The sequence below is a fragment of the Mobula birostris genome, chromosome 9 (genome assembly GCF_030028105.1).
Source record: "Mobula birostris isolate sMobBir1 chromosome 9, sMobBir1.hap1, whole genome shotgun sequence".
Taxonomy (NCBI): Eukaryota; Metazoa; Chordata; class Chondrichthyes; order Myliobatiformes; family Myliobatidae; genus Mobula; species Mobula birostris.
In genome coordinates, this window is record NC_092378.1 from 45,032,858 (window position 1) to 45,057,376 (window position 24,519).

At 43.5% G+C, this 24,519-nt stretch overlaps 1 protein-coding gene across 2 annotated transcripts in view; it reads right to left on the reverse strand.

Annotated features, from left to right (window-relative positions):
• Window positions 1–24,519, reverse strand: part of LOC140202725 (contactin-1-like) — a 525,313-nt gene that overhangs the window by 298,077 nt on the left and 202,717 nt on the right. For both annotated transcript variants that reach the window (XM_072267960.1, XM_072267961.1), the window contains exon 14: window positions 16,216–16,336. In XM_072267960.1, coding sequence (XP_072124061.1) covers window positions 16,216–16,336 — 121 coding nt within the window. The remainder of the gene's footprint in view (window positions 1–16,215; window positions 16,337–24,519) is intronic.

Here is a 24,519-nt window from a genome sequence, read left to right on the forward strand (position 1 = left end):
TTTTCTCCCACTAGATTTGCAAACACACTGTCTGCTCCATGTTGACAAATACAGGACTCTGCAAAAATCTTTGGCACCCTAGCTACAGTATATACGGTATATGTGGCTTTTCCACAGTATTGTATATTTACATGTGATTGCATGCAAATGTTGCTATTTACAAATCCAAGCTTGCGGAAATAAAAGAGAACAAACACGAGACAACTTTTCTACAGTAGTTAACTCAAAGTGGTGAGGAAAGAGAGTCCTGTATTGTGCTGAAATGCTTGTCACTCATGCCTCGGCAAGACAATGAAAACAAGGTAGGATTTTAACTGTATTTCACTGGTCCAGAAAGGTTTGGTGCAGCAACAGATTCAGAGCAATGGTCCCGTCTTTTTCTGGTAGAAGTGCGCACTCTGCTGGCCAAACTAAGAGCAAAAAATAAAACATACTGCAGTATATACATGCAAACATGTAAACAATATGGAATTAACCTACCAACCACAACTCCCTTTCCCTGTTTGCTGAGATGGTATTATCTCCTCTTCTTCAAGTATGTCATTATCTTTGTTCTCAACAGAACAAACCTTGGCTACTTCCTTCCTTCATACCACAATGTTTTCCCAAATCGGTCCATCACTTCATTTCCCCAATCTTTTGCTGCCTTCAGTTCCTCCTCTGGCCTGCTTCCTCTCAGCACTCTACAACTGCCTCAGCGCCAAGATCCTAAGCTCTGAAGAACTTCTCTAAACCTATAAGACCATAAGATATCGGAGCAGAATTAACCCATTTGGCCCATCGAGTCTGTTCTGCCATTTCATCGTAGCTGATCCAATTTTCCTCTCAGCCCCAAGCTCCTGCCTTCTTTCCATATCCCTTCATGACCAATCAAGAATCTATCAACCTCTGCCTTAACTATACAGAAAAACTTGGCCTCCACAACTGCCTGTGGCAAACAATTCTACAGATTCATCACTCTCCGGCTGAAGAAATTCCTCCTGATCTCCATTCTAAACAGACGCTCCTCTATTCTGAGGTTGTATGAGGTCTCAGGCTCTCCCACCATAGGAAACATGCTCTCCACATGCACGTTAACAAGGGCTATCACCATTCGATGGGTTTCAGTGAGATCACCCCTCATTCTTCTGAATTCCAGTGAATACAGGCCCAGGGCCATCAGTCATTCTTCATATGACAAGCCATTCAATCCTGGAATCATTTTCATGAACCTGCTTTGAACCTGCTCCAGTTTCCACACATCATTTCTAAGATATGGGGCCCAAACCTGCTCTCAATACTCCAAGCGAGGCTTCAGCAGTGCTTTATAAAGTCTCAACATTACATCCTTGCTTTTACATTTCAGTCCTCTTGAAATGAATGCTATCATTGCATTTACCTTCCTCACCACAGACTCAACCTGCAAATTAAACTTTAGAGATTCGTGCACAAGGACTCCCAAATCCCTTTGCACCTAGATTATTTGTATTTTCTCTCCATTTAGAAAATAGTGAACCCTTTCATTTCATCTACCAAAGTGCATAACCATACACTTCCCCACACTTGATTTCATCTGCCATTTCTTTGCCCATTTTCCTAATCTGTCTAAGTCCTTCTGTAGCCTCTCTACTTCTTCAAAACTACCTGCCCCTCCACCTATCTTCATATCATCTGCAAACATTGCAACAAAGCCATCAATTCCATCATTGAAATCATTGACATATAATGTAAAAAGAATCTGTCCCAACACAGATCCCTGTGTAACACCACTAGTCACCAGCAACCAGCCAGAGAAGGTTTCCTTTATTTCAACTCTTTGCCTCCTGTCAATCTAGCCACTGCTTTATCCATGGCTAGAATCTTTCCTGAGGCTTGGAGCTTGTTAAGCAGCCTTACTTGTGGCACCTTGTCAAAGGCCTTCTGAAAATCCAAGTACACAATATCAACCAATTTTCCTTTGTCTATCCTGTTTGTTATTTCTTCAAGGAATTCTAACAGATTTGACAGGCAAGATTTTCCCTCCAGGAAACCATGCTGACTACAGCCTATTTTATCATGTGCCTCCAAGTACCTTCAGAGTTCATCCTTAATAATCAACTCCAACATCTTCCCAACCACTGAGATCAGACTAACTGGCCGATAGCTTCCTTTCTTTTGCCTCCCTCCCTTCTTGAAGATTGGAGTGACATTTGCAATTTTCTAGTCTTCCGGAACTGTTCCAGAATCTAGTGATTTTTGAAAGATCATCACTACTGCGTCCACAATTTCTTCAGCCTCTTCTTTCAGAACCCTGTGGTGTACACCATCTGGTCCAAGTGACTTATCTACTTTCAGACCTTCCAGTTTCCCAAGGAGCTTCCTGTAGTTATGGTACCTTCACACACTTCATGCCCCCTGACACCTGGAACTCCCACCATCGTGTTAGTGTCTTCCACAGTAAACACAGATGCAAAATACTTATTCAGTTCATCCACCATTTTGTTGTCTCCCGTTACTACTTCTCCAGGTTTGTTTTCCAGTGGTCCAATATCCACTCTTGCCTCCCCTTTACACTTCATGTATCTGAAGGTATCCTCTTTAACATTATTGGCTAGCTTACTTCCATATTTCATGTTTAACTTCTTAATGACTTTTTAATTGCCTTCTGTTGCTTTTTACAAGCTTCCTAATCATCTAATTTCCTACAGATTTTTACTCTATTATATGCCCTCTCTTTAGCTTTTATGTTGGCTTTGACTTCCCTTGTTAGCCATGGTTGTGTCATCTTTCCTTTAGAACATTTCTTCTTCTTCTTTAGGATGTATATATCCTGTGCCTTCCAAATTGTTTCCAGAAAATCCAGCCATTATCCCTGCCAGTGTTCTTTTCCAATCAATTCGGGCCAAATCCTTTCTCACTGATTGCAGTACTACGCAGACGTAGTAGAAGCGTCCCCGCACAAGTCCAGCGAAGCGCTTTAAAAAGCAGGAAGATTTTTTAACAGGAGTCATTGATTGGAGTACTGCACTGGCACAGTACAAGCATTCCCATGCAAATCTGGCAAAGAGCTTTAAAAACCAGGAAGTTTTCTCAGCGGGAGTCATTGATTGGAGTACTGTGCAGACGCAGTAGAAGCATTCCCACATGTCTGGAGAACAGCTTTAAAAACCCAGTCTCCATAAAAGAGGGGTACAATCTAGTGGAGCATTCATTATGGGAGTGGTAAGGCCTTGGCTTACCAGAGCTTTGGTAAGAACAGGCGGAGGCAAGGTGAGTAGGTAAATTCATTCCTTCTTTCTTGTTCAACGCTTGAGAGAATAGGAGGTATGTCTACAGGGCCATTGTTCTGTTCTGGGTGTCAGATGTGGGATTTCTGGGAGACTACTAGCCTTCCCGATGGCCACATCTGCACCAGGTGCATCGACATGCAGCTCCTTAGAAACCACGTTATGGAACTGAACCTGCAGCTCGATGATCTTCAGCTTGTTAGGGAAAGTGAAGAGGTGATATAGAGGGAGCCAGTGTGCTAGAGGTCCATGAGCGTTAGGGAGCAGGAGTGAGTGTCATTGCTATTGCAGAGGAAAAAGTACTAGGCAAACTCAAAGGTCTAACGGTGGATAAGTCACCTAGACCAGAGACTAACTCCTGAGAGATGTTGCAAAGAGATAACAGATGCAATGGTCATGATCTTTCAAGAATCACTTGATTCTGGCATGTTCCTGAAGGACTGGAAGATTGCAAATGTCACTTCACTCTTTAAGAGAGGAGGAAGGCAAAATAAAGGAAATCATAGGCCAGTTAGCCCAACCTCAGTGGTTGGGAAAGTGTTGGAGTCTATTATTAAGGATGAAGGTTGGGGTACTTGGAGACTAATGATAAAATAAGTCAAAGTCATCATGGTTTCTGTAAAGGGAAATCTTGCTTGACAAATCTGTTGGAGTTCTTTGAGGAAGTAACAAGCAGGGTGGACAAAGGAGAGGCAGTGGATGTCATTTACTTAAGATTTTCAGAAGGCATTGGATAAGGTGCCACACATGAGACTGCTTAACAAGATAAAATCCTATGGTGTTATTGGAAAGATACTGGCATGGATAGAGGAATGGCTGACAGGCAGCAGGCAGCGAGTGGGAATAAAAGGGGCCTTTTCTGGTTGAACATAAGAACATAAGAAATATGAGCAGGAGTTGGCCATCTGGCCCCTCGAGCCTGCTCCGCTATTCAATAAGATCATGGCTGATCTGGCAATGGACTCATCTCCACCTACTGCCTTTTCCCCATAACCTTTAATTCCCCTACTATACGAAAATCTATCCAACCTTATCTTAAATATATTTACTGAGGTAGCCTCCACTGCTTCACTGGGCAGAGAAATCCACAGATTCACCACTCTCTGGAAAAAAGCAGTTCCTCCTCATCTCTATCCTAAGTCTACTCCCCCGAATTTTGAGGCTATGTTCCCTAGTTCTAGTCTCACAGGCTCGACCTTGGCCTTCACCGTGCCTTGTGTAGCTAGATCCTAGACTTCCTGTCAGATTGCCAGCAGGTGGTAAGAATAGGCTCCCGAACCTCTGCCTCTCTGACCCTCAACATTGGTGCCCCTCAGAGCTGTATACTAAGCCCCCTCCTTTACTCTTTGTACACCCCTGACTCTGTCACCAGCCACAACTCCAATCTGCTAATTAAATTTGCTGACGACACTACACTGATTGACCTTATCTCAAATAATAATGAGGCAGCCTACAGAGAAGTCATCACCCTGACACCTCTCTCTCAATGTTGCAAAAACAAAAGAGCTGGTTGTGGACTACAGGAGGAATGGAGACAGGCTAACCCCTATTGACATCAATGGATCTGGGGTTGAGAGGGTAAACAGCCTTAAGTTCCTCGGCATAAACATCACCGAGGATCTCATGTGGTCTGTACATACTGGCTGTGTGGTGAAAAGAGCACAACAGCGCCTCTTTCACCTCAGACAGTTAAAGAAGTTAGGTATGGGCCCCCAGATCCTAAGAACTTTCTATAGGGGCACAATTGAGAGCATCCTGACTGGCTGCATCACTGCCTGGTATGGAAACTCTACTTCCCTCAATCGCAAGACTCTGCAGAGAGTGATGCGGACAGCCCAGCGCATCTGTGGATGGGAACTTCCCACTATTCAGGACGTTTACAAAGACAGGTGTGTAAAAAGGGCCCAAAGGATCATTGGGGACCTGAGTCACCCCAACCACAAACTGTTCCAGCTGCTACCATCCGGGAAACGCCACCATAGCATAAAAGCCAGGACCAACAGGCTCCAGGACACTTTCTTCCACCAGGCCATCAGATTGATTAATTCATGCCGACAAAACTGTATTTCTATGTTATACTGACTATCCTGTGTACATACTATTTATTATAAATTACTATAAATTGCACATTGCACATTTAGATGGAGATATTGCAAAGATTTTTATTCCTCATGTAAATGAAGGATGTAAGTAATAAAGCCAATTCAGAATTAGAATCAGAATCAGGTTTATTATCACCGGCATGTGATGTGAAATTTGTTAACTTAGCAGCAGCAGTTCAATGCAATGCATAATATAGAACAGGAAAAAAAATAATAAATAAAATAAAAACAATAATAATAAATAAGTAAATCAATTACAGTATATGTATATTGAATAGATTAAAAATGTGCAAAAATCAGAAATACTGTATATTTTAAAAAAGTGAGGTAGTGTCCAAGATTCATGTCCATTTAGGAATCGGATGGCAGAGGGCAAGAAATGTTCCTGAATCACTGAGTGTGTGCCTTCAGACTTCTGTACCTCCTGCCTGATGGTAACAGTGAGAAAAGAGCATGCCCTGGGTGTTGGAGGTCCTTAATAATGGACGCTGCCTTTCTGAGACACCGCTCCCTAAAGGTGTGCTGGGTACTTCGAAGGCTAGTACTCAAGATGGAGCTAATTAGATTTACAACCCTCTGAAGCTTCTTTCAGTCCTGTGCAGTAGCCTCTCCATACCAGACAGTGATGCAGCCTGCCAGAATGCTCTCTGTGGTATATCTATAGAAATTTTTGAGTGCATTTGTTGATATGCCAAATCTTTTCAAACTCCTAATGAAGTATAGCCACTGTCTTGCTTTCTTTATAACTACATCGATATGTTGGGACTAGGTTAGATCTTCAGAGATCTTGATACCCAGGAACTTGAAATGGCTCATTCTCTCCACTTCTGATCCCTCTACGAGGATTGGTATGTGTTCCTTCGTCTTACCCTTCCTGAAGTCGACAATTAGCTCTTTCATCTTACTGACGTTGAGTGCCAGGTTGTTGCTGTGGCGCCACTCCACTAGTTGGCATATCTCACTCCTGTGCACCCTCTTGTCACCCCTTGAGATTCTACCAACAATGGTTGTATCGTCAGCAAATTTGTAGGTCATATTTGAGCTATGCCTAGTCATGTGTATATAGAGTGTAGAGCAGTGGGCTACGCACACACCCCTGAGGTGCGCTAGTGTTGATCGTCAGCGAGGAGGATATGTTATCACTAATTTGCACAGATTGTGGTCTTCTGGTTAGGCAGTTGAGGATCCAATTGCAGAGGGAAGTACAGAGGCCCAGGTTCTGCAACTTTTCAATCAGAATTGTGGGAATAATTATATTAAATGCTGAGCTAGTTGATGAACAGCATCCTGACGTAGGTGTTTGTGTTGTCCAGGTGATCTAAAGCCATGTGGAGACCATTGAGATTGCGTCTGCCGTTGACCTATAGCGGCGATAGGCAAACTGCAGTGGGTCCAGGTCCTTGCTAAGGCAGGAATTCAGTCTAGTCATAACCAGCTTCTCAAAGCATTTCATCACTGTCAATGTGAGTGCTACCGGGCGATAGTCATTTAGGCAGCTCACATTATTCTTCTTAGGCACTGGTATAACTGTTGCCATTTTGAAGCAAGTGGGAACTTCCACCCATAGCACTGAGAGGTTGAAAATGTCCTTAAATACTCCCACCAGTTGGTTGGCACAGGTTTTCAGAGCCTTACCAGGTACTCCATCGGGATCTTCCACCTTACGAGGGTTCACTCTCTTTAAAGATAGCCTAACATCAGCCTCTGAGAGAGATCACAGGGTCATCAGGTGCAGCAGGGATCTTCACAGCTGTAGTTGTGTTCTCCCTTTCAAAGTGTGCATAGGTGGTGTTGAGTTCATCTAGTAGTGAAGCATCGCTGCCATTCATGTCCATACCTTCTTGGTCCTCACTACTGGTGCTGCAGTCTTCAGCTTCTGCCTATACTCAGGGAGTAGAAGTACAGCCAGGTGATCAGACTTCCCGAACTGAGGGCATGGAATAGCACGGTAGGCGTTCTTGATGGCGGTGTAGCAATGGTCCAGTGTGTTGTTTCCTCTGGTTTTGCAAGTGATCTGTTGACGGTATGTGCTTCGAGGTTTTTTCAGACTGGCCTGGTTAAAATCTCCCAAAACGATGGCAAAGGCGTTAAAAGAGTGTGCTGTTTCATGCATGTTGATCCCATTGCTCAGATCACGTAAAGCCTGATTGACATTGGTCTGAGGTGGAGTGTATACCGCTACCAAAATGACCCCGGAGAATTCCCGTGGTAGGTTAAAAGGACGGCACTTAACTGCTAGATATTCCAGGTCTGGTGAGCAGAATTGGGACAGCACTGATATATTTGTGCACCAAAAAGAGTTGATCATGAGGAATACTCCTCCACCTCTGCTTTTGAAAGACTCTATAGATTTGTCCTGACGGTGCATAGTAAACTCGTCGATCTGAATCGCTGCATCCAGTACAGGAGGGGTTAACCAGGATTCCGTGGAACAAAGGACACACGCGGTCCTAATGTCCCTCTGATTCAGCACTCTAGCTTTGAGATCATTGATTTTATTCACCAGAGACTGCATGTTTGCCAGCCAGATAGTCAGTATTGGGAGTTTAAAAGTCTATTTCCTTAAACACACTTGTAATCCCACTCTGCACTCGTGCTTCCTCCATAGTGTCCTACGTGGGCGCTTCTGACCACAATCAGTATTGTTTCCATCAGTTTTAAGCAGCGCTAGTTCGTTTAAAAGTATTAAGGTATCTTTGTTGACTTTACTGACCTTGGAAGCAGTTGTGCTTTTTAGCTGTATCAGACTGAACCGGGAATATCTAATCATATCCATTGAGAGTACTGCTGTTACTCGAGATGCGCCTAGACGCCCCGGAACTAAATTCAATTCAATTCAATTCACCTACCAGTGGAAACAACTTTCCTGCCTCTATCTTATCTATTGCTTTCATAATTTTATATGTTTCTATAAGATCTCCTCTCATTCTTCTGAATTCCAGTGAATACAGTCTCAGGCGACTCAACCTCTCCTCATAGTCTAACCCCTTCATCTCTGGAAGCAACCTGGTGAACCTCCTCTGCACCGCCTCCAAAGCCAGTATATTGTTCCTCAAGTAAGGAGACCAGAACTGCATGCAGCACTCCAGGTGCAGCCTCACCAGTATCCTGTACAGTTGCAGCATAACCTCCCTGCTCTTAAGTTCAATCCCTCTAGCAATGAAGGCCAACATTCCATTTGCCATCTCGATAGCCTGTTGCACCTGCAAACCAACCTTTTGTGATTCATGCAGAAGCACTCACAAGTCCCTCTGCACAGCAGCCTGCTGCAATTTTTTACCATTTAAATAATAATCTGCTCTTTAATTTTTCCTTCCTAAGTGGATGACATCACATTTACCAACATTGTACTCCATCTGCCAGACCTTTGCCCACTCACTTAACCTAACCATATCTCTCTGCAGACTCTCCATATCTTCTGCACAATTTGCTTTTCCACTCAATTTAGTATCATCAGATGTCGTGAGGAGAGTAAGCAGTGCGCCGTGCATGCACAGCCCTCTGGTGAAAAATGATATCGTATCTGTTAAATAGAGGCCGTGGACAATTCTGATTTGATGGAGAGGAACGTAAAAGCACAGAGGAACATCTGGAAAAATCTCTGAAACGCTCGTTCGCTGCTGTCATTACTGCGTGGTCGGGAATCTTTCAGAGGGAAGGCCTCAAAATCCCCGGTTTTGCCTGCTGTTGGCGACGGAGAAGGAGGTCAAATCGTTCGGATAGAGATGGCGCTCAGTACTCGGTGTCGGACAGCTGATCAGAGCTCGAAGTTTTCGGATGACTCAGAGTCGGGCTGTGGTTGGGTATGGCAGGGAGAGTTTTTCTTCCTTCTTCCGTCTGCATGAGATGTGGGACATTTGAGAAACTTTGAACTTTTACTGTGCTCATGGCCTTCTTCATCAAGTTATGGTATTGTTGCACTTTGTAACTCTATGTCATAATTATGTGGTTTTGTTAGTTTTTTTTCAGTCTTGGTCTGTCCTGTGTTTTGTGATATCACACCGGAGGAAATATTGTATCATTTCGTAATGCATGCATTACTAAATGACAATAAAAGAGGACTGCGTGTCTTCATAATCTAAAAAAAACTTAGATACATTACACTTGGTCCCCTCTTCCAGAGTGTTAATGTGTATCGTGAACAGTTGCGGGCCCAGCACAAGCCCCTGTGGCACACAACTCACCACTGATTGCTAACGAGAGTAACACCCATGTATCCCAACTCTCTGCTTTCTGTTAGTTAACCAATCTTCTTTCCCTGCTAATACATCATCCCCAACTCTATGCATCCTTATCTAATGGAAAAGTCTTTTATTTGGTACCTTATCGAACACCTTCCGGAAATCGAAGTAAGTACAGTCCACCTGTTCCCCTCTATCCACTGTGCTTGTTATATCCTCAAAGAACTCCAGTAAGGTTGTCAAGCAGGTTGGCTGCCAGTGACTAGTGCCGTTCCTCAGGGTGTTAGTATTAGGACTGCTACTCTTCACATTGTTTGTCAATGATTTGGACAATGAAACTGACAGCTTTGTGGCAAAGTTTGCAGATGATACCAAGATCGGTGGATGCATAGGTACTGCTGAGGAAGCAATACAACCGCAGCAGAACTTAGATAAATTGTTAGAATGGGCAAAAAAGTGGCAGATGGAATATAGTGTTGGGAAATGTATGATAATGCATTTTGGTAAAAGGAACAATAGCACAGACTATTATCGAAATGGGGAGAAGGTTTAAATATCAGAGATGTAGAGGGACTCACGCAAGACTTCCAGAAGGTTAACATACAGGTTGAGATCTGTAATTTAAGGGTCGGGATCTCATCAGGAGGAGCTTAGGAGGATTAATAGAACCTAACGGCGACTCCTTTGTTTGCATTTGCGGAAACAGCTCTATTTTCATTTTTAATATCTCTATTTTTTCCTCTTCAGGGTTCTTTTGAAGACCCTGACCAGGAGATACACGCTGACTATGGTTCTTTGCGGGAATGGGACCTGCTCTCGGGGTCTCACAATTGGCCATTATTTGGCATGCCAAGGACACGGCCTAAGAGCTTAGCTCACCTTCAGAGGGCTCTGGAGATGGGTGGATCGAAGGTTGGTGTCCGGCAGGAGATCGGTGTGTCGTGGGAGATGGAAGATCTAAGGCTGTGTGCCCAGAGACCCAAAATCTTTGGGCACAGAGCTCGGAAAAAGCGATGGAACAGACTTTTAATATCGTAAAACAGCAAGTTGTTTGTTATGTCTCCCCTCTCGCTGTGAAATGGAGACATCTCTTTCTCCCTTATTAGGGAGAGAGAGAGCCTGTGGTATGTCGAATACTGGGTGAACGTAGTCTTTGGAGTACTGCAAGTATGTGTCTTTGCTGTTGCTTTGCTCACACTTGAGTGGTTGGTGGTGAGTGGCAATGCTTTTTTATGCTGGTGGTGGGGAGGGGGGATTATTGCTTGCTGCCGCTTACATGCGGGAGGGAGGGAAGCTGGGATGGTCTTTGGGGTTCTAACATTTAACTGTCATTCATTCTTTGCCAGTCCTGACGAAGGGTCTCGGCCTGAAACGTCGACTGTACCTCTTCCTAGAGATACTGCCTGGCCTGCTGCGTTCACCAGCAACTTTGATGTGTGTTGCTTGAATTTCCAGCATCTGCAGAATTCCTTGTGTTTGAGATAATGCTGATCCTTTATAAGACACTAGTCAGGCCACACAGAGTATTGTCAACAGTTTTGGGCCCCATATTTCAGGAAAGATGTGTTGTCATAGGAGGGAATCCAAAGGAGGTTCACAAGGATGATTCTGGAAATGAAGGGGTTAACATATGAGGAGCGTTTGGCAGCTTTGGGCCTGTACTCACTGAAATTTAGAAGAATATGGGGGGGATCTCATTGAAACCTACTGAATGTTGAAAGGACTAGACAGGGTAGATGTGCAGAGGATATTTCTTCTGGTGGGGTATCCAGAACTAGAGAGCACAGCCTCAGAATTGAGCAGGCGACCTTTTAGAACAGATATAAGGAGGAATTTTTTGAGCCAGAGAGTGGTGACTCTGTGGAATGCTCTGCCACAGACTGCGGTGGAGACTAAGGCAGAAGTTGATCGTTTCCTGATCAGTCAAGGCATCAAAGGATACGGCAAGAAGGCAGGTGTATGGGGTTGAGTGGGATCCAGGATCAGCCATGATGGAATGGTGGATCAGACTCGATGAGCTGAACTCTACTCCTTTGTCTTATGGTTTTATGCCTCTGTAATTCCCTTTACTCCACTACAAAACTGATACAACTGACTTTAGCTTCTCCTCAAATTTCAAGGTGAATTTGATCATATTAGGATCACTTACCCTGAAGGGTTCTTTTACCTTAAGGTCTCTAATCAATCCTGGTTCATTGCACAACACGCAATCCAGAGCAGCTGATCGGCTCTGGTTGGATGAGCCATAAGCTAATCTAAAAAGCCATCTAGTAGGAACTCTAGAAATTCCACCTTCTAGAATCCAGCACCAACCTGATTTTCCCAACCTACCCACATGTTGAAGTCCCCGTAACTACTGTAACATTGCCCTTTTGGCATGCATTTTCTATCTCCCATTGTAATTTGTAAGCCACATCCTTACTACTTTTTTTTGGGGGGGAGTCGAGATACAATTTCCATCAGGATCTTTTTACCCTTGTGATTCCTTAGCTCTATCCACAATGATTTAACACCTTCCAACATTAAGTCACCTCTTTCTAATGATTTGATTTCATTTTTTTTTTACCAACAGAGCAACATCGCTCCTTCTGCTATCCCTCCGCTTCTCACTTCTGCTTTAAAACACTTCTTCAAGCCTACCTCCCTGGCCATGCTTTTGGCTATCTGCTCTTCTTCTCACCTCATGTGACTAACTCAAGATTTTGGGTTGCTTTTCTGAGTTAAAAACTTCCTGTTTGGTTTGTGCTGTTTTGTGGAGGCTGAACGGTTTGCCAAAGACTTACAATTATATAAAGTTTCAATTTGTATGATGTATGCTGCTGACGTTCCACAGAAGCAGAGAAGCGAACCAAATTGATATTTTCCACTTTGATTAAAAAGATTTAACATCCTTTCAGTGTATCACTCTTCAATAAGCATCCTTCTGATAGTGCACAATGTTCAATTCTGGCTGCAATAAATGTTCTATTTAAGTGGCCATTCAATCGCACAGAAGCACACTTTATTTTCAGCCCAGAACTTCTGTTGTTAGCGGTAAATCATTAAAATTGGAACAGGGAAACTGAGCTTTCCTTTCTGTCAGATCAGAGTTTACAGAAGGAAATGGTTGTGTGTTCGTGACTGCAACTTATTCTACCCAAGTGGTTACTTTGATATGGCAGGACTTGTAACAAAAACAGTTCACGTCAGGGGACCTTTAACCTCTAGTCCTTTCAATCAGAACTTTATTGGCACAGGATGAAAATTTTGTTTCAAAGAGTCAGGCAAAAATATATCTGGGGGCATCAAGGCTGAATGATTTCTTGAAAGTTACAGCAAAGTGTCTCACAATCTTAGCCCAGCCTCCAGTAATCTCAATCATAAAGTGATACCTTCTTTTATATTTCCGAAACACATTCACATCAGTCCTCCCAATCTCTGGGGTTACAGCTCTTCATTTAGTAATCCTAAATCGCCTCAGCTGCAACCTCTCTTCAATGAATGGTCTCCTTTCAGTTGAAACTATGCAGAGACAAAACATCCTCCAGAGGCTTCATTAGAAGCATAAAAGATTTTATTTTAGAATTGTTTCTGTCCAATACAAAGTAAACATTGTATTTCATAGAGCTTGAAAATCACATCCAATAACAAACAAGGGCACAACAAGAGAGAAGAACCAGGTACCCTATTCTACCTTCTGGGTTTCAGGGATGACAGAGTTGAACGTTGCTCACAATTGCACTGGCCAGATGCACCATCCCATGGGATTTCTCCTATTGCCATCCTTAGGGGAAATCTACCCCTTAATCGCAGTGAAGGCTCCAGCCAGATTGGTGAGATTCACAAAGGAACACAAGGAGCTGCCCATCATCCCTCACCACCACTGCCTGGGTGGTCTCAGAAAAGATGCATTTTCTTGAGAGAGATAATTGTGGGACTGTTGTACTGCAAATACCTCAATGCCACAGAGACACCTCAAACAACAGAAGGGCTCCATAAATTCTGGGAACAAAGGAAGATACTCAGTGAAGAGTTTTCTGAGGAGCAAATTTGATCATTAGTTGAAGCATAGTTTTAGTAGTGGGATGACAGTGAGTACCATTAATGACCCAAGGTGAGTGGACTCCGAATAAAACTCCACTGTTGGATATTCAGAAACTTCCCCTTTTCCAAAAGACTAGCTTTCTTTCATATGTGTACTTCCTTCACTTCGCTCATGTGACAGACCCACATCCCAGGACACTCCAGTGAATTTTCCTCACACTCTCTCAGTAGCAAGGATACTTAGTTTAAAGATTTCACAAGATTGCATAGGATTTTCAACTTTCATTAACTTGTGTATTATAATCAGCCTACATGGTTATTTACGGGAGAGGTCATACTGCCAAGTGCTACTTCAAGGAAAACAGTTTCTAACAACTAATATTACATTGCCACTTGCAGTTATCTACAGGATACTCATAATCTTAAAAAACACAAACACACAAATGAAAGAATAACAGTTCTGCTGAAGTTCCCACTATTTATCAGATGGATAAGCAAACTGGCCTCTGCCTTTCTTGTCATATAAAACGCAAAAAATATTTGTAATACCATCTCAATTGCCTATTTATCCAACAATTTCTCACAGGATTATTCAGTCGAGCTATTCTGAAAGCCTCGTCAACAATCGTTCATTTAAAATAATATTTTCAGTTCAAGTACAAGGTGGAGTTTGTGTGTTCTGGTTGAGTTTACCAGCTGGGACGGCTTTCGGCACACTCAGCCACTTGGGAGTTCTTCTGGAGAGACAGTGGAGCGGGGGGAGGGTGAGGGCTGCAACAGTGGAAAGGTGGCAAAGATCATGGTCAACAGTTCCGACTGGACAGGAGATCTTCACAATGGTTGGAAGTGATCCGTTGCAAAACTTTGACCCCTGCTACAGATGTCTTAAATTTTTAATAAAGTTTGAGAAGTATTATAAATGAAGTGGAATGGTTAGTGAAATTCACTAACCAACAAGACCAGTGATCATTAAAAGTAAGAATAAAACTGCAGATGCTGGAAATCATTTAAAAAAAAAACAGAAAATGGTGGATCTACTTAGCAGCTCAAGGTGTTAGCAGTGGGAAGGGAAGCAGAGTTCATGCTTCAGGTTGAAGAAACTTCATCATAATATCTTTGGCCTGAAATATTGACTCTACTCTTTCTGCAGATGCTGCCTGACCTGTGAGAGGTTCTAAGTACTTGCAGCATTTTCATTTTTTTTGTTTTAAAAGACCGACAATAGGATGATAAATGAACTATAGAAGAGGAGATGTGGATTAAGCATGGGACAGATGAACTGCTGCCCAACAGCCCTGACAACATGGGTTCAATTGCAACCTCTGGTGCTGTCTATGTGAAATTTGCACAATCTCCCTATGACAACTTCGGTTTTCCCCAAGCTGCCTGGCTTCCTCCCACATCCAAATACCTACAGGTTAGTCAACTGGTGTCTGCAAATTTTCTTGATGGTTGACGGGCAATGAAAGAACATAGAATTGATGGATATGCGACAAACAATAGTTTACAGGGGATTATGTAGGGGTATAGGACTGTGGAAATATTCTCAGACGAGTAGTGATTTGATTAGCCAGATGGCTTCCTTCTATATCGTGAAAGAACATAAAATTCTGAACTTCTGCTCACCTCTGTGGCTGCAATATTAATGCTCATTCCAATCTAGACAGACTTGACATGAAGAGAAACTGACAAGCAACACACGAAATGCTAGAGAAACTTAGAGGTCAGGCAGTATCTATGGAGAGGAATAAACAGTCAGCATTTCAGGCCAAAGCCCTTCGTCAGGAACCCTCCATAGATGCTGCCTGACCTGCTGAGTTCCTCCAGCATTTTGTGTGCATTGCTCTGGATTTCCAGCATCTGCAGAATCTCTTGTGTTTAAGAAACTGAATGAGTTGGCTAAAGGAAGTTCTGTGAGCGGCGAAATTTTGGGGAGTTGATAGGTATGTGGGAAGAATAAAATGAGTTTGGCAAAGGATTAGTGTAAGTCAGTGTTGATGGTCAGTGCTAATTTAGCCAGCTGCAGGGTTTGTTTCCTTGCTGTAGGACTCTCTAACTTACAACAAATCCACTCGAGTTAAATCTTTTAATTTTCCATTCATCAGTAAAGCCAAATCACAGTATTGCTTTAAAGTAGGAAACAGTTTCAAAGGCAAATGACAAACCCCAACTGATGCACTGATGCAGTGCATCATAAAACCAAATCACATTAATTCATCACTTTAAAGTAGGAAACAGCTTGAATACCAAATGACAAACACCATCTTGAAATACAGCTGCAGCCCATGTGTTGAATGACAGTTGTTGTTCCATAACAGGTCCTGAACTAATTGCAAACAATAATACAGAAGAGGCGATACACTTTGATGAGTGTAAAGCTTATTACAGTCTAGAGCTGGCAAGACCTAAGACCATGGTTTATAGTGGTGGGATCATCTCCTGGACACATGGACAATGACTTAACTTCCAACATGATGAGGTTATGTCTGTTTATCTTAATCTCAACAACTGATGTTTTACATCACTTTCAGAATAGAAAATCGTTGTTTTCCCATAGCCAAGCAGTTCCTACTCCAGAAATATTTAAATATCTACTCCTAAACGAGGCTTTACAATGCAGATGCTGCTCCGTCATGCATTATTTCAGCCAGAATATTTTCCTACCTCTGACAATCAGGTCTGCGGAGGCCGAGGTGCTGTCGACGTTTGTTTGCGCAGTGCAGGTGTATCTCCCCGAGTGCCTCAACTGTGCGTTTTTGAAGAACAGTTCTCCACCGCCTCCTTCCTGTGGGGATTGACATAAAAAACAGGATCGTTCAGCTCCTATGATGTCCATCATGTCACCCTCCAATGGAATTCATCAAACTCCTTATCCTACAATCTTGGTACGTGACTCGTGAAATGGAAGATCAGTTGAAAGTGGCATTTCAGGGCAAAATAAAACTCACTCAAGCAAAAGCAGAAAATATGGGAAAAGCTCAGCAGACCAGGCAGTGGCTGTGGAAGGAGAAACAGAGCAGGTAATTCAGGTCTAAGACCCTTCATTAGAACTGGGAAAGAGAAAAAACAAGTTGATTTGAAATTGTAGGCAGGGTGAGGGATGGATCGAGAGAACAAAGGTGATTAAGAGAGCATGGGGTGTAGTGGCTGCAGAGGTCATCTGATCAACAAGTAACTGAGGGTAGTTAGAGAAAGACAAGGTAAACAAAATGGGATAAAGTGTGAGTAGTTAGAAAGTGAGAATTAAATTAAAGGCATCCGTTAGTCTTGCGAGACCATGGATCTGCGCCTGGAAAGTCTTCACTGTCCAGGGCGCAGGCCTGAGCAAGGTTGTATGGAAGACCAGCAGTTGCCCATGCTGCAAGTCTCCCCTCTCCACGACACCAATGTTGTCCAAGAGAAGGGCATTAGGACCCATACAGCTTGGCACCAGTGTTGTCGCAGAGCAATGTGTGGTTAAGTGCCTTGCTCAAGGACACAACACATTGCCTCGGCTGGGGCTCGAACTCACGACCTTCAGGTCGCTAGTCCAATGCCCTAACCACTTGGTCACGTGCCCACGTGCCCTCCTTTGCTTGAAAATACAAGCAAAGGAATGTAAAAGTTGTAAATCACTAACTGCCCTCATTAATCCACTAACCATATGACCTCCACAACTTAAACCCCCCTCAACTCTGGCCTCTCCCTATGAGAGGTATTCCCTTTATCCTATCCATCCTGAAACATTAACTGGCCTGTTGAGTGCATCCAGCTCTTTTTGCTTCAATTTCAGATTTCCAGCAACTGCAGATTTTCTTGATTTTCATGAAAAGCACTCAACAGTGGCCAAATAATAGGAATTTATTCGGAAGACCTGCACAAGGTTAGTGTCTTTTTTTAAGACCAATGAATCACCTAAGGGGATAAGAAGCACATGTCAAAACAATAACACACCTTCCTGACATTGCATGAATGAACACACCAGTTCCAACTTTTGTTAGATCCTCACAAATTCAGCTGTGATAGAAGGGGATGACATTCAGTGCTCTGCTGCATCACAATAACCTACTCTGTCAGACTGCAGCAGTTCAATGATCTTAGAATTATGTTGTATTTTGTAATCAATCAACCCAGGATGAACGTTGGCAAGCCATGGCTGATGAAAGAGGTCTTCTATAAGTCAAATACAAGGTAATTTGCAGTTGAAAGAGGAGGAGTCAAAAAATGTGACCAAAATCTAATAGTTGACAAGTTGCAATTCTGGACAGGACATGTTACAATTCTGGAAAGATAGAAGGATGATCTGATCCTGAAAATTAACTCCATTAAACTGCTGCCTTACTGCTCCGATGACCCAGGTTCATGTTCTCCCTGCGATCACGTGGGTTTCCTCTACACACTCTGCTTGCCTGTCACATCCTAAAGAAATGCAGGTAACTAGCTTAACTGGCATGCAAATTGGGCATTGGGGAGGGGAGCAGATAGAAATGTATGGGGAATAAAAATAAGATTCGTATAGGATCAACATAGATGGGATGTTGATGGTCAGTCAGACTGTGGACCTAAAGGCCAGTTTCTGTGCTGTGTGGCTCTACCACACAAAAGAAGACAAACAAAGTTCAGCAACAAACAATCTGCTGGAGGAAATCTGTGGGCCGAGCAGCATCTGAAGAGGAGAAGGAATTGTCAACATCTTGGGTCAAAATTCTGCACCAGGACTCTTTCGTCTCTCCAAACAAAATTCATCTTTTCGTGATGTGATTCTTCCGTTTAAAAAGCATAGAAAGGTTGCAGGAGGTGGCAGGACGGGCTAGGAGAGGAATCAGGAGCAACATAGGTATGAAATCTATCTCAGCCCAACCAGACCATGCCAACTGCAGTGCCCGTGTCCAACTTTCAGCCCAAATCACTCCAAGTCCTGCCCCTGCATGTAACTACCCAGTGCTTCCGAAATGAAAATATTATCCCTGCCTCAACCACTTCCACTCATTCCATATACTCTCCCAGCACCCGTGTGAAATAGTTGCTCCTCGAGTCCCTTTTGAGATGATTCTTTTTTTTAAATACACAGAATGATTTGAAAAAGGCAAAAGGTGGTGGTGTGTGTTTCATTATAAACTTCCGGTGGTGCTCTGATATAGTGGGTTTGTCATATTCTTGTTCTCCTGACTTTGAACACCTAATGATCAATTCTATTTACCAAGAGAGCTCTGAGACCACGGTATTCGTACCACCAGTGGCCGAAACAAGGAAGAGAAAATCTGCAGATGCTGTGATCCAAGCAACACATAGAAAGTGCTGGAGGAACTCAACATCCAGGCAGTATCTATGGAAAAAAGAACCGTCGACGTTTTGGGCCGAAACCCCTCATAAAAGCTGCGGAGTAGAGTTAATAGGTGGGGGGAGGGAAAAGGAGAGCAGAAGGTGATAGGTGAAACCTGAAAGGGGAGGGATGAAGTAAAGAGCTGGGAAGTTGATTGATTGAAGAGACAGAAGGCCATGGAAGAAAGAAAAGGGGGCAGGAACACCAGAGGGAGGCAATGGATAGGCAAGGAGATAAGGTGAGAGAGGGACAAAGGGATAGGAAATGGTAAAACAGGGAGCATTACCAGAAGATTAAGAAATTGATGTTCATGCCATCAGGTTGAAGGCTACCCAAATGGAATATAAGCTGTTGTTCCTCTAACCTAAGTGTGGCCACATCACGACAATGGAGGAGGCCATGGATGGACATATCGGAATGGGAAAGGGAAGTAGAATTAAAGTGTGTGGCCACTGGGAGATCCTGCTTTTTCTGGTGGACGGAGCGTAGGTGCTTGGCAAAGCAATCTCACCTGGAAGGACTGTTTTGGGCCCTGAATGGTAGTAAAGGAGGAGGGGTAGGGGCAGGTGTTGCACAGGTTCTGCTTGCAAGGGTAAGTGCCAGGAGGGAGATCAGGGGGAGGGATGAATGGACAAGGGACTAGCATAGGGAGCAATCCCTACAGAAAGCAGGAAGTAGCAGGGGGAGGGAATGGTGGTGGGATTCAGTTGGAGGGGGAGGAACTTTTGGAGAATTATGTGCTGGACGCGGAAGCTGGTGGGGTGGTAGCCGAGGACAAGAGGAACCCTACACCTGGTGTGGTGGCGGGAGGATGGGGTCAGAGCAGACGTGAAATGGAAGAGATGCAGTTGAGGGCAGCATTGATGGGGGAGGAAGGGAAGCCCCTTTCTTTGAAAAAGGAGGACATCTCCTTTGTTCTGGAATGAAAAGCCTCATCTTGAGAGCAAGTGCGGCAGAGACGGAGGAATTGAGAGAAGGGGTTGGCGTTTTTACAGGTAACAGGGTGGGCTGAGGTATAGTCCAGGTAGCTGTACGAGTCTGTGGGTTTATAACAGACATCAGTCTCCAGAGATAGAGACAGTAAGATCGAGAAAGCGGAGAGAGGTGTCAGAAATGGACCAGGTAAATTTGAGGGCAGGGTAGAAGTTAGAGGCAAAGTGGATGAAGTCAATGTGTTCAGCAAGGGTGCAAGAAGAAGTACCAATGCAGTCGTCGATGTAGCGTAGGAAAAAGGCGGGACGGTCACCAGTGTAGGCTTGGAACGTAGATTGTTCCACGTAGCCAACAAACAGGCAGGCATAGCTGGCACCCATGTAAGTGTCCATGGCTACCCCTTTTGTCTGAAGGAAGAGGGAGAAGCCAAAGGAGAAATTATCTAGAGTGAGGACAAGTTCTGCTAGGCAGAGCAGAGTGGTGGTGGAGGGGAACTGGTTAGGTCTGTTGTCCAGAAACAAAAACAGAGAGTTTTGAGGCCTTCCTGATGGGGGATGGAGGTGTATAGGGACTGGACATGCATAGTAAAAATAAGATGATGGGGGCCAGGGAACCTGAAATCATTGAAAAGATCCAGAGCCTGTGAAGTGTCAAACAGGTGGGAAGGGACTGAACCGGGGGAATAAAACAGAGTCAAGGTATGCCGATATGTGTTCAGTGGCAGCAGGAACAAGCTGAAACAATGGGTCTACCTGGACAAGCTGGTTTGTGGATCTTGGGTAGGAGGTAGAAACAGGAGGTGCGGGCTGCGGGAACTGTGAGGTTGGTGGCAGTGGATGGGAGATTCCCAGGGTCAATAAGGTTGGTAATGGTGTGGGAAACAACGGCCTGGTGATCCTTAGTGGGTCGCTGTTCCAGGGGTAAGTAAGAGAAGGTGATTTCAATCTCTGAGGCTGACGCGAGAGCATTCTTCAGGAGGGTGGGGTACCTGGCCGATCAACTGGCTGTCCACTGAGATATCTAATCAGAGGTACCAATCTGCTTTAAGCCAGCTTCAAATAAACCTGTGCCTAAGAAGAATGTGGTAACCTGCCTCAAGTAGCATTTACATCCAGTGCGATGAAGAGTTTTGAGAGGCTGGTGTTGAAACTTATCATTTCCTGCCTCAGAAGTGACTTAGATCCATTCCAATTTGCTTACGGTCATAACAGGCCAACAGCAGATGCCATCTCATTGGCTCTTCACTCAACCATGGAACAGCTAGATAGCAAGAATGCTCTTTATCAGCTACAATTCAGTGTTCAATACTAATCAATAAGCTTCAAGACCTCTGCCTCAATACCTTTGGCTAAGTGGTACCATAACAACAACCTCTTACTCAATCTCAGCAAGACCAAGGAGCTGATGATTGGCTTTAAGAGGAGGAACTGGAGGTCCATGAGTCAGGCCTTATCAGGGGCTCAGAGAAGGAGAGGATCAGCAACTTTAATTTCCTCGGTGTTATAATTTTAGGGGACTTATCCTGGCTCAGCACACAAGTGCAATTACCAAGAAAGTACAGCAGCGCCTCTGCTTCCTTTGGAGTTAGCCAAGATTTGCCATGACATCTATGACTTCGACTAACATTTATAGATTGTGGTGGAGAGTATATTGACTGCCTACAATACAGCCTGGTACGGAAACACCAATGCCCTTGAGCGGAAAATCCTACAAAATGTGGTGGATATGGCCCAGTCCATCACAAATAAAGCCCTCCCCATCACTGAGCACATCTACACTGAGTGTTGCCACAGGAAGCCGCATCCATCATCAAGGACCACCACCACCGAGATCATGCTTTCTTCTCGGTGCTGCTATCAGGAACCTCAGGACTCACACCACCAGGTTCAGGAACAGTTGTTACTCCTCAGTCATCAGGCTCTTGGACCAAAAGGGGAAAACTTCTTCTCAACTTCACTTGCCCCATCATTGAAATGTTCCCACAACCTATGGACTCACTTTCAAAGACTCTTCGTCCCATGTTCTTGATATTTATTGCTTATTTATTCATTATTATTACTTTTCTTTTTGTATTTGCATAGTTTTTTGTGTTTTGTACACTGGTTATATGTCCATCCAGTTGTGTGTGGGTCTTTCATTGATTCTGTTGTATTCTTTGCATTTACTATGACTACCCACAAAAAATGAATCTCGAGGTTATCTCTGGTGTCATATATGCACTTTGATAATAAATTTACTTTGACCTTTGAAACTGGAAGTCATGCTCCATTAGTGCCAGGGTTAGCTTTATACAGTCTGCATATTGCTGTGCAATAACGCACTTTGACTGACACAATCTCCAAGTATCAAGGAATCCCTGCTTACTGAGACTATCCAAGCATTTTCCATCCGCTACCTCTCCAAAGGGTGAGAGTCTGAAAGTGCCCTGAGAGATGCTCTTATTCCTCAAGCCAAAGATAATCAATTTGTTGTCCTGGCATCCAGAGCTTTGCATTTGACACTAAGTGGCAGTGTAACAGGAATTTGCCTCCAAATAAATTAGAATATAGAATATTATAAACACCAATGAACATGAAATTCAGTTGTAAAATTACAAAGCAAATGCAGGCAAAAACTTGAACTAAACATCCAATAACTCTACCCAATGTCAATCACTACTTATGGATAGGTCATAAGATATTGGAGCAGAAATAGGCCATTTGGCCCATCGAGTCTGCTCTGCCATTTCATTGTGGCTGATCCAATTTTCCTCTCAGCCCCAATCTCCTGCCTTCTCTCCGTATCATTTCATGCCCTGGCCAATCAAGAATCTATCAAACTTTGTCTTAAATATACATAAAGACTTAGCCTCCACAGTTGCCTGTGTATAGAGAAGATCTTAACACTGCCAATAATCAGAGCCCACTGCACTGCTCACTAGACTTGGCAGTCTATTGTCATGGTGTTCTACAGCAAGGAAACAGGTCCCACATCTGTACTGACCATCCACTGACACGAGCTTTCCCTCTCCACTCCGATCAACCCTGCCCAATCCTCCTTCCACCCTCCTATACTCAAGGCCATTGGCGGTAGCTAATTCACCTGCCATCCAGCATTTCATTTTGAGATGTGGGAGGAAATGAGAGTAATGCGGAAACCACACCTGGTCACAGGGAGAACATACAAGACCCTCACACACAGTCCACATTAGGTAATGACAGAACGAGGATCTCTGGAACTGTGAGACAGAAATGCACCCACAACCTATGGACTCACTTTCAAGGACTCTTTATTTCATGTTCTTGATATTTATTGCTTAGTTATTTATTATAATTATTTCTTTCTTTTTGTATTTGCACAGTTTCTTGTCTTTTGCACACTGGTTGTCCAACCTGTTGGCGCGGTCTTTCAGTGATTCTATTACAGTTATTGAATTTATTGGTAATGCCCGCAAGAAAATTAATCTCAGGGTTGTATATTTAGTAATTTTTAATTCCATTTATTTGTTGTGTTACATTTTTTAGTTTGAGAAATTTATTCTGCTTGCTATTTGCAATGTCCATGCAACTATGATCAGAAGGCTCAATTTTTCATTCACTTAATGTGTTTACTTAACCTGATATATATGTACTTTGATAGCCAGCTGGTGGCGTAGTGGCATCAGCGCTGGACATGGGAGCGAAGGCTCCCGAGTTCGAACCCAGCCGGCTCCCCAGGCACGCTTTCCATCCGTGCTGGGTTGAGCGTCAAGCTAGCAACTCAACCTCGTAAAAGAAAAATTGCCTGCTACAGAAACATCAACAGCAAAAAATTGATGGCCTATGCTCTCCTGTGAGTTTTTAAAAAAAAGGCAATTTTCTTTTTCCTTCCTATATGTACTTTGATAATAAATTTACTTTGAACTTTGAAGTAAATAGCAGAAAGTGCATCACTGTACACATTCTATCCTGCAAGGTAACCCATTTTAAAGCTCCTGGCATCTACACAGTAACTAGGAGAAGGAGAAAACATCTGAGGGGAAAATATCCATCAGGAGTGACAGAAACTCATTTTCAAGTTGAAATTTCAAGCTCTCTGACCCACCGAACTACGCTACATTCACTTGTCTCAGCACTGAGATTTACTCTTTTGCAGAACGAGAAGCCTTCACAAACCTTCAGCCCAAATGCAATTCGGGGAAGGTGTTTACACATCAGAAACTGAAATAATTTTAAAGTGTCAAGAAATTTGACCCCACTGCAAAAAATTCTGATCCCAACAAACCACCAAGGAGATTCTGTCCACAAATGCGGAACTAAAACCCAAGAATTCTAGCCAACTGTAAAATATTGGAGGAACCCACTGGTGATGGATAGGTTAGGGAATTCAAGATTCTGTCAAGATGTCAGGAGTTTCTGGCAAACAGTTGGGAAAATGTTCTCATTTATCAAAATGTCAGGTTTTTCTTTTCCGCTGTTAGTGACAGTAAACTCTGACTCACTTGAGAGAATTTCAACCCAGAGTCAAAATGTCACCACCAGGGAAATTCTGGAAAATTTGATAGTCAGTTGACAGTGGTTCTCCACTCTGTCAGTAAAGTAAAGGGAAAATAAAACTTTGTCAGCAGCAAACTGCTACAATGCAAGACCTGAAGCAATCAGCAAGATCTGCAGCTACCCACACGCAGCAGTATTCAGCAAGACATCATCTTGAGGAGTCAGCCTCCTCCAACATTACTTTCTTCCTTCCCATTCACCAGTTTTCGTGATAAACTC